The sequence below is a fragment of the Sander lucioperca genome, chromosome 4 (assembly GCF_008315115.2).
Source record: "Sander lucioperca isolate FBNREF2018 chromosome 4, SLUC_FBN_1.2, whole genome shotgun sequence".
Lineage (NCBI taxonomy): Eukaryota > Metazoa > Chordata > Actinopteri > Perciformes > Percidae > Sander > Sander lucioperca.
Window position 1 is genome coordinate 36,854,955 of NC_050176.1, and position 15,798 is coordinate 36,870,752.

Below are 15,798 nucleotides of genomic sequence, written 5' to 3' on the forward strand. Positions count from 1 at the left end.
CCTGGCCCTGTACCCATACATCCACGCCCTGTACCGGGGTTAGCTTCTGTTTTGGGGGAAGGGGGCTTTGCGTTCTCCTTTACCTTGTTAAGGTAAGCTAGGTTACCCTCCTTGTGCACGCTTCTCAAATGTACTTTAAAATTCGTGGGATTTTTCCCTTTAATAAATTGTCCACATATTTTACCACCTTCCACTGCAAGGCACTTGCTTTTATCTGACACAGTCATAACCAAATAGGTCTCTGCCGCTTTCTTCCGACTTCCGGTACCGCTATGATGCCAGGCAACGAGGCGAGGGGCACAGACTATGTTGTGTTCAATTTGACATGGAATGTCAGAATTTCGTTATTTGCTCTATGAAAGACATTGACAAAGACGAAAACTAAGGACATTTACTCAATTATTTTATTTTATTTTAGTTAGTTTTGCAAACAGACATTACAGTTTTAGTTAGTTATCGTTTTTTTGTAATGCCTCGTTTTTATTTTTATTTCAGTTTATGACAATGTTTTTTCCCACCTAGTTTTTAACGATTATAACCTTGCTGTGCACTACTCAGAATTTTCTTGGCTGGCAATATCCCCACTTTTAGGCTTCAGCTAATATCTCCAGCTACTCTGGCCTGCAAAAGTCAAGATGTGAAAAGCTCTGGTTATCCTTGTATTACATTATACTGTAGCTAATAATAAGTAGTAGTAAGTAATAAGTAGCCTAACAAACATAAAATCAGAAGAGATTTATTACATGCACACAACAGTTATGTTTAGACTAGCCTTCTTAATCCCGTTGTATTTGTTGTTTTCCCAGTTTGACAGTAAAGGATGTCACCTGGTTTAATTTGTGCAGCCTTGTTGCCATGATATGTGAGAGGAAGTGGATTTTATAGTACTCCTTAACTAATCACATACAAATGGTTGGTCTCAGCAAGCACTGTGTAGTGTGTTGTAACGTAACGCCACCGAAATGGCGACCCTCTGTAAACGTTATGAATTCAAACATGCCAGTTTGTAATATTTTGTGTTATGCTGTTCTTGTCTTTACTAAAATCAAAACTAATCAAAGGGCAGAATGCTCTTACAAATCACGAGGGAGCGATTTCACTTTTGGCTAACGTAATAGATGAACTGTTGTTGATGGTGACTCGATTTTAGCATACATTACATTTATTACAAATTTAACTTTAAATTAAACGTGTGTTTAAACTTCACCTGGGGAAACTGACTTCACCTTCAGAGGCTCGGGGGCAGCTCAGTCGCTCCAGTCTTTGCCGGGATGCAGGGCCACCACACCGCAGCAGACGTGTGCAAGCCAGACTGTGCGAACTCTGCACGTTTGATGCAGGGACGTAGCTAAATATTTGAAGGGGCAGGGGGCTAAGATTACATCTACAATTATTATTTATTATTAATTAATATAAATTAATTGTTTGTTTCAATGTTTTAAGAAGCTTGTGGACATAGTGGCAGTTTGTTTTTACAAGTACAGTTTTTTGAACACCAGAGTTAGAGGGGCAGCTGGGGCAAGGCCCTACAGTGGGGGGGTCAGCTGCCCCCCCATGCCCCCCTGTAGATCCGCCCCTGCTTATTTAATAAGTTAGCTAAGGTTTAGCTGAGGCATCATGGACCTAAAATCTGTGTCTAATAACGTCATCACAATTGCCACATTGATATGCAAATTAGGCATTAACTATTTAAAATGTGCTAATTTGCATACATTTGAGAAGGTACTGCAGGTGAACAGGATAAACAAAACAACTAAACATATCAGCACAGAACTTCCCCAGTTAATGAGTTAAGAGTTTCCCCCCCTTAAATGTAAGTATGTAAGTAAATATGTAGATTCATTTAGAAGAAATCTACAGATTCAGCCTAAAACAAATACTGTCTAAATGTGTATTTTGGAAGTTTTATTTCCATTAGAGTAAAAGAAGACATGGAAGCAAAATAGACCAAAATCTCTAAATTGACCACAACATGAAAAAAGTGTCCTGCATTAAACTGTAACTTCATTATTTTGATCGTAGGCTCCTCTTCTAATAATAACAGTGGTTTTCTTGTAAAATTAACAAAATTGCATCAACAGTCTTTTTCAGTTTAGTGTGTAGATTTTTGTTTAGATTTTTTATAAAGCTTTTTTGAAGAGTTATTTATTCCAATAACACCAAAATAATTAAAATGATTTATTGCCATTTGCAAAATAAACAAATTCTTAGTGAAGCTATGTCCCTCTCTTTGGTGCTGTCACCTATTCTAAATATATACTTAAAATTAGTAGCATCGAAAACATATAGCCTATGACGGAAGTTTTATGACTCTGTCCGTCAAGGGAAAAAGTCTAATGCAAATATGATAGGGTTAGTATATTACCTTTGCCTAAATAGCTACCTTTTCTTAAATACTGCAGGTGTTGGGATGTTGGCTATTCTAATCTGATGCCTGCAGTGCGCAATAGAAGCATCAAATGAGGCGCGTCAATTATCGCTTTCAGTGCGTTTGTGCCTTCATCAGCGTGAAAAATACAAGGTGTGGCAGGTCAGTGTGTGAACTGGTTGAAATGCGTGTGTCTCACAGTGAATGCGTGAGACTTGAGAGCCCTGGCTGTATTCTCAGTAACGTGACAATCTGCAAGAAACAGGTTGCTTATAAATCACTAAAATACTAGTGAGAGCACTGTTTGGCTTAGTTATTAATGCCGTTAGCATCGTGGCTAACACTATTAGTCTCAGAGATGCTCACAAGTCTCTGAGCTAGAGTCCAAGTCAAGTCTCAAGTCTCTCGTGGTAATAATGAGGCTGCTCAGAACACTATAGCTATATATAAGGAATTTAAAGCATGCAATATGTTATTCTGACTCATTTATCTATTATCATACAGTATCAGCTTTGATTAGTTCGGTATATAATCACTAATCAGTGTAAACAGGCTACTGCAATATGAAAAAAACACCAGGAATGCTTTACTTTCAAGTTAATAACTAATATTATAATATATATAATATTTTGCCTTGTAACATGAACATACAGTACAGTACAGACCAAATCTTGAGGGTATCAGGAACATATTGCTAAAATTAATAACTAACCTATTTTCACTTACAGAGCACAACCATGTAATGTGCACTGCATCTACAACTAATGACTATACACTACTGTGATCAACACATCCCCCAGACTCTCAAACCAAGTGTAACGTTAACTTAATAAAACTGTAGCGTTATATGATCAACAATAAATAATAATAATCAAGTACTGTTGAGTATGAAGTCTTTTGAGAACGTCTCAAGTCAAGTCTGAGGTCACTATGTGTGCGACTTAAGTGCGACTCGAGTCCGAATCCCAAACTCGAGTCCCCATCTCTGCAGTTTATGACAAATTGTTTAAGCTGTGCTGTGAAATTGTAATTTTCCCACTGGGCAAAAAAAAGTATTAAATTAAATTAAATTTCTAACATGATGTCGTTGTGCTAACCAAGCACCGTTAGCCTTTCCAACAGAGCTGCTTCAATACACTTGTTAGATAATGTTTCATTACAGAGTTCTCTGTTGATTTGGGTTTGTCACTGTGGGTTTGTGGTGGAAAATGAATGTAAACAAAGCGGCGTGCAAGAAATGCAATGTGCCATGACATAGGTCCCCTTCAAGGCCAATATAGAGGATCTTTGGCCAGGCTAATGTTGGGAGTCACTCTAGTGGAAAGAACATGTAACAACAACCACATGTTAATAGTGGCATTGACAATGCACAATTTATGAGGACTATGGTTAACTGCTCCTCAGATCTCTGCAGGGTAATGTTTTTTAATTTCTGTCTGCCATGAAAAAGGTCATAAAAACTAAATATGCTCATAGGAGACAAATCAAGACTCATCTTTAAAAGGGAGTATAGCCTTTACTCTATACAGTAGATTAGCTCATACTCACCCAGCAAAACAGAATGAAACCGTATAAAGATGGTCATAATTTTTTATTTATTTAAATAATTTAGTTGTCTCTTACTATAAGCTAGGCCTTATAGTCATCATTAGCTTGGCCTGCTCGGGTAATAATAATTTTGTCTTCAGGTAAACACGGTCTAGGTAATTTTCAGGTGAAAATGTCTAACACACTAACCAAACTAGGTTGAAAGTTACACGTTTACGTTACATAGGCTATATGCCAAACTAAATGTTGTTTCAACTGCATATAGTTGATTCAACATAATTTGACGCAGACGTATTTTTTTACATGCAAATCACCAAAACCGTGCTCAATTGGTGCAGGCACCAGGGAAGAGACTAGGATTGAAAGACAGGGGAGCCTTAGCCCCAAGGCTATGCAAAACTTTCCCTTGCAAAATCTTACTTCCAAACGTTACTCTAATGTTAGCTTTTAGATACATCAAAGCTGCATGGGTGGAACTTACTTATATTAGGCCAGACTGTGCTCCTGCTGAGTATTTCTGTAGGCTATGACTTAAATGCTATCCATCTGCTTGTGTAAATGGGCACAAATCAGTAAAACAGACAGAGGTCAGTGTGCCATGACAAATAACAGTACTATAGAAAGAATAAAATAATAAATGACCTATGTTGCATACCACGTACCACATATCACGTAAGCTGTTGATAAGGATCCTATTTAAAGTAGCTACTTTCTGAATTTAATAACCTGATGGCGGAGGAATAAAAGTTTCGATCACTATATGTATGTCTATATGTATGTATGTATGGTCATGTATAGCCTAGCCTACAACATCTACATAGCCTACTTGTTGTGTGAATGCTGATTCAGCAGCATTCACAGTATTGTTATCCGATTCTTTATTCTTCAACTTTCCTTGGTCGCCTCTAACTTCTGCATACAAAAAAACAAAAAACATTCAAATATCAAAATGTTCAGCTCTTTAAGCACATGATGGGACCTCTTCAACATTTGTTGTGCTATATATACTTTCTTAAATATTACGCTTCTTACATTTTTTTTTTTTTTACATTTAAATTCAATTAGAGCAGGCTTCAAATCCTCTTCTACTTCAAAATGCTAGTCCTACTTCATACTTTCACTTACAGACACCAATCAAACTTTAAACCATTCACAAAAACTTCAGCTATTAGGCTCTATCTCAGCAGTTTGATATCTTCAACAGCTTTTATGAAGTTTAAGTTTAGTGTTCGTTTGAGGAAGTTTATAATGGGTGTGTATTGTTTATAATGGGTGATGTCATCACTATAGAGCACGGAGCCTTAAAAAAATCATCTTAGTCCCTTCTCAATAACTTGCTCTCACGCCCACAATTTTTCCTTGTCATACAACATATATACATCAAAACGTAGGTATGCTTGTCTTCTTTAAGCCAATGTGCTCATGTAAGCAATAGGACTTATACATTTTGCTTGGTTTCCAAATGACAACAGTTCCAAATCTTCCTCCATTCGCTGCCCATATTAAACATCCTTGACATTTCCATGCAAAGGCACAGCGAACCACTTTTTTGAATCGCTGATATGCCCACATTTTTTATTTTTCCACATACATTTTATATCAATACGTTCCCAAAGGACTTGCGGCGCTGAAGATGAGGTAATTTCAATTATGCCACCTATAGTTTAGGCTGTCTGAGCCTTTCTTTCACAGGTCGCTCTCAGTGTCCATTAATGGCAGCAGTCTGACACAGATGATAGGTCATTGGCTGATTACAAACATCAGAGATCAAAGCGATCTCCTTTGTGTTTACAAACATGGCGACTGATAGTAAGCATGACACAGCATTTTCGCCAGACAGTCGAATTGCAACTACAGACAGTAATATGTTGTTCGCTTGCCACTGCTGTGCCACTGTTATAAGCACCCACAACTTTCATACAATATGGCTATTATTCAACTTTTAAAGATATATTAATTAAAACAATTATCACTTTTCCACATTTCTTACAACTTCACCTTCTTCTTACACATTTTAACCAGCAATCTAGTTTAGCTTTAGCATTAGCTTTTCAAAAAAACTTTAATTATTCCACATCTTTTTTACATTCAACTTGTCAATGAAATTCATATTAATTAAAACAATTCCCACTTTTCCAACTTTTCTCACTGCTTCAACTTCTTCTTACAGATTTAAGCTATTAATCCAGTTTAGCTTTAGCAATTTAGCTATTCAGCATTCACACACTGTAAAAACGAGAACTTGAAATTGCTCATCTTTCTTTGATTTTCAATTAAACAGAACAAAAAATACATAATGGCATTGTAAACGTTGTTACTTCAACTCACTGTATTAAGTTTATTGTGATAAGTTGGTCTCAATTCAAAATGTATGGTGGCGCCACTTTGAAACTGTAGTTAGACTCAAATGGCCAGGTCAATTACTCTGCGCATGCTCCACGCTAAAACAGGGTTTCCTGGGCAGTTCTGCAGGGGTTTTCAGTTGCCTACCTTTTCGGCCTGCTCTATGCCTTGAACATGGAGTTTCCAAAAGAACTCAAGTACACTTTTGAAGCTATTCAGCACATCTTCATGGAACTTTCTGCCAGTTGCTCACAGCGTGTCAGGAGCTTGAAAACCAGGCTCTTACTCTAAGTTGTTAGCTGGTCTTTTTGATTTTACATTATGGCTGGCCTAATCAGCCTTAGAGACATTTCAAAATCTTGGTTTTAGAATTGCCCACGTTTGCACTGTTATTGTCAGCGTTTTTTGAGATGTAGGCCTGTTTTGTGATCCCTCAAAGAGAAGTACAGTTGTGTTGGAAGAGACCATTATCTTGCCAATGTTTCTTGTGAATTGTGTTTTAAAAGTGGAGTAACATGTTGCAGTTGAGGCACAGTAAGTAAGCCAGTTGAAGCACTTAAGATGAAGCTGAAGCACTTAAATTCAGGTTGAGAATCTTACAAGTAACGTTTTTATAACTGTTTGTATGTTTAAAATAAACATGTTAATTGAAGTGTCTTTGTTTATCTTTACAAAATAATTAGTTGGCACAAATTTCTTTTTTTGAATTCTTAGTGTATGCACTGTAAAACATTACAGACCCATTTAGTTATGTCCACTTATTTCTTATTTTTAACTGAACGAGCTTATACAAGTTGTGGATTTTTAACTCAACTTTATGAGTTTTTGAAAGTTAAACTTGCATTTATTCATTGGATCGACTATTTTAATTTTTTGTCAGATATGTATGTGTTGATTGAACTTGGGTATGTAAGTTAAGTTATCAGTTGAAAAAAAAGCGGGTGTGTGTGTTGCAACAAAAAAGAGTTGCCTTTCGAGTTTAAAATAACCTGTCTTCTTTCACGGCAAAGTTAAAGCATGGACACAATAAATTAATTATACACCGCAGATAAGTGATGTAGCCTATTCCAATTTCAACTAAAATATAACACGTATCGTGGCAAACAAGAAAGCACCAGTGCCACCGGCAGATGGAGTACCTGTCAACGGCTTGTGAATTGTGAATTTGGCATTTCACTCTACTCAAATTGAAATGGAAAGTACTTTTCAAAAGTCAAATGTTTAGCTCCGCCCACATTTAGCCCAACCCCGATCTGCGTACTGCAGTCAGGTGCAATTGGTTCATTGGCTGGTCAATTCCCATGATGCAAGGCGGTAAATAGAGTTGTGTTAAAATCTGCTGAAATGTTTGCAGTTTGTTCGAAATACAAATGTAACTTTATGAATTCCGTTTATTAAACATGTCTGCTTAGAATGTAGTGTTTTGTTGTCTGGTAATTGTCATTGTTGTGCTGGTTTACATTTGTAACCATGAGTTAAGTGACTGTTACGTTTGATAAGAAGAGCTGGAGTATTGCAGTGTCAGACTTTGAGCAGTAATAGGCTTCCTTCAGCCATTAATCTGCGGCATGTTACTTCACTAGCGGCTCTTTTATGTGAAGTGATGCAAGATCAATGGCTTTAGAAGGGCTCCTATTTCGCACGGGGGCTTATTTAGAACTCAAAACTTAGTTTTTACACACAAAAGTTAATTATCTGAACAAAAGATAATTAGTTGGCATGACTTTTTGTTTTGGATTATTCATATGTAAAACTTAAGATTTTAAGTTTTTATATGTATGAAAGATAAATTATTTAAACAAAACATTATTAGTTGGCACAACATATGAAAGTTAATTATTTGAACAAAACATTATTAGTTGGCAGAACTATTTTCAAAACGTAGGAGTTTGAGTTGGCCTCAAAACTCAAAAATCTAGTGCAGTAAGTTGCCTTGAAATTTTGAGTTTTCACAACATTTTCGGTTTTACAGTGCACGCATTTTCTGCAGGAAATGCATTTTCTAGTTTAATTTATTACAGCAAATGAATGCAGAAAGTTAAGTTGGTCAGAATATGGGATATATAATAAATATCATGAAATAATTTAGTTTAGGCTATGCCTTAGTGCCTAGACCGGCCAACAAATGCCTGTCCCCAAACTGACAGAAACTAGACCACGGACCCCCATTTGATTAGATTTTGTCCAAGGGTCCCCATCTGATAGGATTTTTGCTTTTAGATATTTTATTACAGAAAGTCTATCACTGAGTCTATGAATGAATCTATGAAACATTGTGTTAATTATGGATGGAATTATAGTGAAAATAAGTTATTTCACTTTTTGCTGGGGACCCTCTGGAACCCCCTCAAGGACCCCTGGGGATCCCTGGACCCCACTTTGAGAACCATTGCTGAAGACCACTAACATTACTGACCTCAATCCATCGCTTCCCTCAGAATGAGCTGCCCTGCTAAACTCCTGCTTCCCTCTCTCTCGCTCTCGCTCGTTCTCCCTCTCTCTCTCCCTCTCTCTCAAAATATCTTCCAGTATCCATCTGCTCAATTAATTGAAGAATATAACGGTACAATATCATTAACAGTGACACTATGAAATTTAGTTTTCAGTGACAACATTCTGTGGGGACTGATATTTTAATACTATAGAGATAGCATGCTATATTAACGGCAAAGAATAGAGAACTTCGGATCGCTAACTAAGTTAGTTATTTCTTTCATTTCACTCATTCTCTCTAGCTAGACTATTGTTTACTATAGCCAACTAAAATATCCATTTATCTTTACCTCAAGTAAACGTAGCTAAAGTTAAGCAAGTAAAAGTCATTAACAATTTACAATTTCACTCTGTATCACTCACTGTGTGTGCACTGCAGTAGTAAGTTCAGACCAAAGATTTGCGATTATAAACGAGATGAATCCTGTAGCTACTTGCAACGCACCGTTCTGAAAGCTGCCAGGTTGTTCTCTTAATACATCCATGGGTTACACCTACACCAATGAGACGAGACGAGACAGTGTATCATCTACATAGCCATCGACTCTTTGTACTTCTGTCTAACTTTCGCCTTTCCGGCTTTTTTGTAGCTGGATATATTATTTGTTGTTTCTAAATATGGATTTGGATAACGTTAGTGATAGTGAGATGCTTGCTACAGTTGCATTTCGAGTGAGAAATAGGCGAAAACAACGTTTTATTTCTCTGATTTCCTGCTTTGTTTTAATGTCGCAAGGCACTTCTCTCTTCAGTCACTCTCTACCTCGCTCGTCCACATACCGTTACGTGCACGCGGGCGCTCGTTGAGCCTCCGTCTCTGCCTTTTCCACCAGCTGACAGTTCGTGAAATATAAATAAAACAGACAGACTGCAGTGCACGACGACACAACAGATGAATGGTGAAGGAAGATTGATTCAAAGTAGTGAGTGATACAGAGTGTATATATATATATATATATATATATATATATATATATATATATATATATATATATATATATATATATATATATATATATATGTATAATGTTTCTTCTTCTTATTATTATTATTATTATTGGGGGCGTCTACGGCGTCCCTGGCAGGCATGAAACTCTTATTAACACAGATACCTCGTTTCACATATGATAATTAATGCAATAGCCAGAAATAAATGCTCCTCCGAACCACCGTTAAATAGGCTACCCTGTTTGTAGCTACTGACTAGATGTTTTCATCCCAAATTGCGGCCACCACTCGCCAACCAGACGTGGTTTGGCGTTTCCTATATTTCAATAACATAGATGGCATCAACAGGTTTCGGCAGCACAAAGTAATCCGTGTGGACACTTTCTGTTGTTGAGGCGCTTGAGTGTCGCAGATGTGGAGGAATATCACAGATATAACAAACGCGAAATCAGCAGGACTTTACATCTACGTTTTGTGTGCCTTTGCTAAACGTAGATGTAAAGTCCTGCTGATTTCGCGTTTGTTATATCTGTGATATTCCTCCACATCTGCGACACTCAAGCGCCTCAACAACAGAAAGAAATATATATATATATATATATATATATATATATATATATATATATATATATATATATATATTGCAAAATGCTAGCGGCAGCTGACCTTGTACTACTAGGGTATCTGTTTTTCTTCTTACCGTCAGTCGTCAGCTGGCTCGTGCTCAACGGACAGCTCTCAGGTGCTGAAATGCTCCCTGCTTTACTGTCCTCGGCGTGAGGTGGGTCTAACGGCGGCAGTGATTGGTCTGTGGAGTCATCATTTTGACCAGCTATTGGCTGTCTGCATTGTCAGTAAAACCTTTTTTATGCGTAATCCAGAAGTGTGATTCGGCTTCTCTTACGGTAGATGCTAGATCGGATCCGCTAGACGTGTCGACGTTACAGGACGTGTCTTGTGGCCCGCTTTCTGCCTCTGATTGGCTTAGGCTACCCTAACCCTAACCAATCCCTAAACCTAACTACGTCGACCATTCTGGCAGATCCGATTTGGGATCAACCTTCTCTCTTTTACGTTTAACAGGACCTTGGCGCTACTGTCATTTCACTTGTGCCTGGATCAAAATGATCCAGATTGCAATGGTAATTCAACTTCATTTAGGAGATTTAGGGCCAATTCCAAGCAGGATTTACAGTAGCCTAATGTATTACTGTAATACAAAAATGTGCATTCAGTGTCACCCATTCATTCTCCCTAGTTTGCCACTGCCAATCTACTGCCAGTGTCAGTAATCTCACTGGCTGTTTTATTGTAATTGTCAAAATGATCCTTAAATATAAATATATCAATTGACCCCGTTTACTTTATTCACACAGACACAAATTAAAGGATTATGTCAGTCAGAACGGAGCTTTGGAAAGGGAAGGGAACGGCAGTGAGGAGAAGTAATGAGAGGAAGAGCACTCAGCCCAGGATAGGATTAGCATTGTGGACCTGTTTAATGTGAACAAACTGACCTCATATATACGAGTGTTAATTTGTAATTGCAGTGAAACACAGGCTCAATTTAACAAACACCTAGCATAATTATAGTGTAAAAATATAGCTGCACAGTATTATTGTATACTATTGTTTTTTATAAAACATTTTGCTCACATTTGCTTTGAGACATTTCAAATCCAAAATAATGCAAATACAAAGATGAAATAAGTGTACAAGTTCCCTAAATTATTTTTAATACGCTTTCAACTGTGAGGTCAGTCAGAGAAAGGGACAGGCTGTGAATACAGAGGGTGAGCGAGATGATTAGATTTAAGTTGTCCATAGGGTAGATTTCCCTGGAATTTAAGTCTTAGCCTAAGCATTAATTTTCAGAGGCTTTGTAATTATTTTAGCCTCCATTTTCAGAAGACATCATGGACCATTGATGTAACCAGTCTCATATGAAGTTATGCTACTGCCCACTGACATGATTTTGAAGCTATTATCCAATTTTCTGTATAGATACCTTTAGCTTAAACTATAGGGAGCATAACAACCTGCTAAATGTGATTTAAAATAAATAAAAATCATAGTAAAACAGTTGTCAAGTCACTATGAAAGCAGTCTTGCTAGATCCATTACTTTGTCAAAGAATTTGTGCCGAGTTACCTGTATAGTTGGAAGTTAGAATCGCTAATGCTTAATACCCCAAAAATCCAATTAAACACATTTATAATATACAAAATTTTATTACAAAAAGTGTTCGTTCTACATGAAAGTTTTCAAAACTCCACTTTAAAAATGGCTTCAGACATTTTTAATCAAACTACAGATAACTCTGGTAGTAAAATGACAGTGAAGAAACAGCACCACTAAACCAAAAACATAAGCAGTGCTTCCAGAAACAATACATTTTTTAAAACCGATTTGCTGCTGTCCACTGCTTGTACAGGAGTTAGTCCATTGTATTTTCACAGGAATTCATTCTAGCTGCCTGTTTAGATAGCAATGAGAATCCAAGACGTAACAAACTTGAGTTCAGCAGAAAAACTGTTTAAAATAAAAAATGTGGGGCCTAAGTGACAAAATAAAATCTAAATCCCTGAATTTGAAAAGGAATCCAGGTCTGGTATCCTACAGAGGCAGACCAACAGGGACAGCAGGCTATACTGATGGAATTATCCACACAAAAAAGTTAAGCTGAACAATGTATTGCAGAACATATAAATTGCTTAGTCATCATCATCGTCATCGTCGTCATCCTCCTCATCGTCATCCTCTTCCTCGTCATCATCATCATCATCGTCGTCAACTGGTTGTGCTTTCTTGGCAGCGGGCCTGCCTGGGCCACTCTTCTTACCAGCATCACTCTTCGCTGAGCCCGATTTGGCTTTGTAGGCAGCAACATCCTAAAAAAAAAAGTTTATATAACCCCTTATTCAAATGTCAGTGGTTTGGTCAGTAGGGTCTTTTCATGGGATACAATACAGATCTAAACAGTAACTTAAACCTGCTGGTACTTTAAACGATTGGGCAAAGATAGATACCTTCTCATATTTTTCCTTCAGCTTGGCAGCCCTGGCCTCATAGGGTGCCTTGTCTTTGGCAGTCTGTGTAGACCAAAACTCTCCAAGCTTCTTGGCGATGTCACCTATTGAAATACCAGGATTCTCCTCCTTGATTCTGGGGCGGTGATCAGAGCAGAAGACGAAGAAAGCGGAACTGGACAGAAAGGCAAATAAATTTATGTCAGAAAGCATGTACAAACGTAGCTAGAAGTATTTTGTAAACTTGTGTTGTCTCAACTCTCCATAAAACCTAGATGGGGATGTGGTAAAGGTTTAAAACTTACGGTGGCCTTTTGGGTGCATTAGGGTCCTTCTTCTTCTTGCCCGGAGCACCTCTAGGAGGGACGTACGTTTTCATCTCTCGGTCATAGCGGACCTTGTCGGTCTTGGCCATGTCCTCGAACCTCACCTTCTCCTTGGCAGACATGTTCTACAAAACAGAAGCCACAGATCTTAGCAAACTCAACCTTCTGAATCTAAATAGTAATAGAATAATGTAAGATATAAGATTATACTTTGCCTGTTATGTTAATGCACCATATAGCATTCAGTTTTAATGCATTTCATACATACAGTATTCCCATTAAGCCCACTTGACTATTTCACTGGGGATTCTCCTTTAAACCGTTTTATCCCAAAAATACTGTTATTGTTCTAATTGTAAATTTGAACAGTTGATCATTGCACTGCTTGTTGCATCTGCCATTTTAATTAATCATTTATGACCAGTTTTAAATGCTGTCAGCACACTGTAGGATAGAGGTACAGGCAAACCCTTAAGCCCATGCCAGATGTTGAAATATTCAATCCATACATTGAAATAAATACTCATTTGAACCCCAATGTTCTTTGGGGCAGTAATACATAGTTAAAAAATGTCTTGGCAGATTAAGTGGTATTCTGTTTCACATTTGTTTTAATTTTTTTTAATTTAACATTGTTCAATGTTTTATTTTTTCTAACTTGACTCACCCGCCATCTCTCGGAGCATTTCTTGGAAAACTCTGAAAAGCCTACACTGGTCCCTGGGTGCTTCTTTTTGTGCTCTTCACGGCAAGTGGCAACAAAGAAAGCATAGGAGGAGGTCTTGCCTCTTGGCTTATTTGGGTCCTTTGTCATGGCTGCGATTGATCTAGAAACAAAGGGCAAAAACATCACATGACACAGCGAACCCAGCATCTGGGCATGCAATAACGTTAAAGTTACAACGTTGGGCCTAAATTACTCTAGCTTGTAACGTTTTCTGCATAATTACCAAACGTCACATGTAACTTTCAGATTAGCTAGTAAAGTTAAACAATTTGTTATCAAGTCGTTCATTAAGTATTGAATGTAACGTTATTGTAGCAAAAACAGGGCAAGCAAACGACCAAGGCTGTTTAAAGGCTCTAATCGGATTTCATTTTCTCCGGGACAAAAAGACGACACCATTTTGCATCTTCCCGCCTAAACGTGACTACGCGAAAAGCTTACTAAACCATGTTACCTAAAGCGATTACTTTCAATTTAAGGACTGCTATTCAGCCTTTAACTGTAGGGGAACTAACCAGAGAGTTAGTTTAAACCAAATGACAAATTCAAACTTGGGGAACTGCACTCGTGTTACGCTAGCAGCTAAGCTACCAAACGAAATGGCGTTTGAACGGCATGTTGCGCACACAGCAATGTTAAACCTGTGGCCTGTGGCACAATATCGAACGAGGCCCAAAACTCCGTCGTTTAATAATTTGGATTAACCAGAACACAACGGCTTTCGTCGGAGACCTCAAGATAACAAGTTATGATCTAGCTAACGTTATGTAGCTAGCTAACAAACATTACGCTTAATATACAAACGACATAGCTAATTCACCAATATATATTTTAGTTGGTATAACGTTAACGTTACATGTACAACTAGTAAATTAGCTAGGTCGTCTGAGACACTAACGTTAAACCAAACTAACACAGATTTAAAAACAACTTTCAATAACAAAATTATCAAGAAATAATTCCAAAAACGGCGGGGCTTTACCTTCTCTCAGCAAGACAAGTTGTGAACGACTGAATGAAGACAAAAGCTCGACTGTTTTGTCACTGCCTGCGACGCCGAACTAACTTAACTACACGTACTTCCACAACTCCTCCCCAACAGCAGCGGATTGGCCAGATTTAAGCATTTACATTTGAATGTAGGGCAAAAGAAAGACACGCCGCTGTGATTGGTTGTATGGTTTCTATCAAGTTTGTATGCGTTGTTTGTATGCTCATTGGTTGAACGGGGCTTTTAAACATACGGCGCGAAAAGTTCTTTGTTTGCTTCGAGTCAAAATATGTTCATTACATCTGTTGATGTGTGGTCGGGGTTGGGTTTGTGACGCGTTGTAACCGTTTGTTTTCTAGATGAGACTGACAGCAGCAGAAACAACTATAGGTCTGTTTCTATTTTGTTTCGTTCAAGGAGATTCAAACAGCCTGTTAGGTCAAATCAAAAACAAACTGCTTTAATTTAAAACTTAATTTGTTTTCGTATCTGGCACAGATGACAGCTAGCTAATCTAGAAAATAAAAATAAAACTCGCGTATTTTGATTTTCCATTCAAAATGCAACATATCAATCGCTGTTTATACAGGAATATATGGAATATAATAGGAATATAAGATTGTGTGATTGTACAAAATAAAACAACTAGTCAGATGTTTTCATTTTAGGACACACTGTATCAAATGATAGTATATTTTGGATGAGCACTGAGAAAGTTCAGGAGCAATGACAGTAACACAAACAATGTGTTGTTTTTAATTCATTGATGAATGAATTGAAATATGGAATGTGTCAATTTTTGTCAATAAACTGAATAATGTAATTTGTAATTTATTAATGTAAATGTTCAAGGGCATTTTGTACTAGTTGGCAATATTGACAGCTAACGTTAGGCCTTCTTCCATTTAGAATTTTCTTTTCTGTGTACTGCCTACTGTATTATTAATAATTTCAGAGTTCAAAGATCTTTAGGTTTTTTGTTTCCTTCACATTTTTGCCATTTCAACCAGGAGAGACTTCATTTA

The 15,798-nt window shown here is 37.4% G+C and overlaps 2 protein-coding genes across 3 annotated transcripts in view; both read right to left on the bottom strand.

The window, feature by feature from the left end:
- The window catches only part of wdr17 (WD repeat domain 17), a 184,189-nt gene extending 173,615 nt beyond the window's left edge, over nucleotides 1–10,574 (bottom strand). For both annotated transcript variants that reach the window (XM_031313083.2, XM_031313082.2), the window contains exon 1: nucleotides 10,401–10,574. The gene's annotated coding sequence lies outside the window, so the exon portion shown is untranslated. The remainder of the gene's footprint in view (nucleotides 1–10,400) is intronic.
- A 1,341-nt stretch (nucleotides 10,575–11,915) lies between these two features.
- Nucleotides 11,916–15,036, bottom strand: hmgb2a (high mobility group box 2a). Its single transcript, XM_031313084.2, has 5 exons — nucleotides 14,765–15,036; nucleotides 13,723–13,882; nucleotides 13,035–13,180; nucleotides 12,730–12,904; nucleotides 11,916–12,591 (listed from the first exon to the last, which is right to left on the bottom strand). The coding sequence occupies exons 2-5, from the start codon at nucleotides 13,867–13,869 to the stop codon at nucleotides 12,415–12,417; spliced, it is 645 nt and encodes a 214-aa protein (XP_031168944.1). The 5' UTR covers nucleotides 13,870–13,882; nucleotides 14,765–15,036; the 3' UTR covers nucleotides 11,916–12,414.
- Between the last annotated feature and the right edge of the window lie 762 nt (nucleotides 15,037–15,798).

What these genes read in the sequence shown, in the direction of transcription:
- hmgb2a (XM_031313084.2), bottom strand. Translation starts at nt 13,869, where the DNA reads ATGACAAAGGACCCAAATAAGCCAAGAGGCAAGACCTCCTCCTATGCT. An exon ending in AATGCTCCGAGAGATGGCGG is followed by an intron (nt 13,181 to 13,722) that starts GTGAGTCAAGTT and finishes TCTGTTTTGTAG; the next exon opens with AACATGTCTGCCAAGGAGAA. An exon ending in TGAAGGAAAAATATGAGAAG is followed by an intron (nt 12,592 to 12,729) that starts GTATCTATCTTT and finishes TTTTTTTTTTAG; the next exon opens with GATGTTGCTGCCTACAAAGC.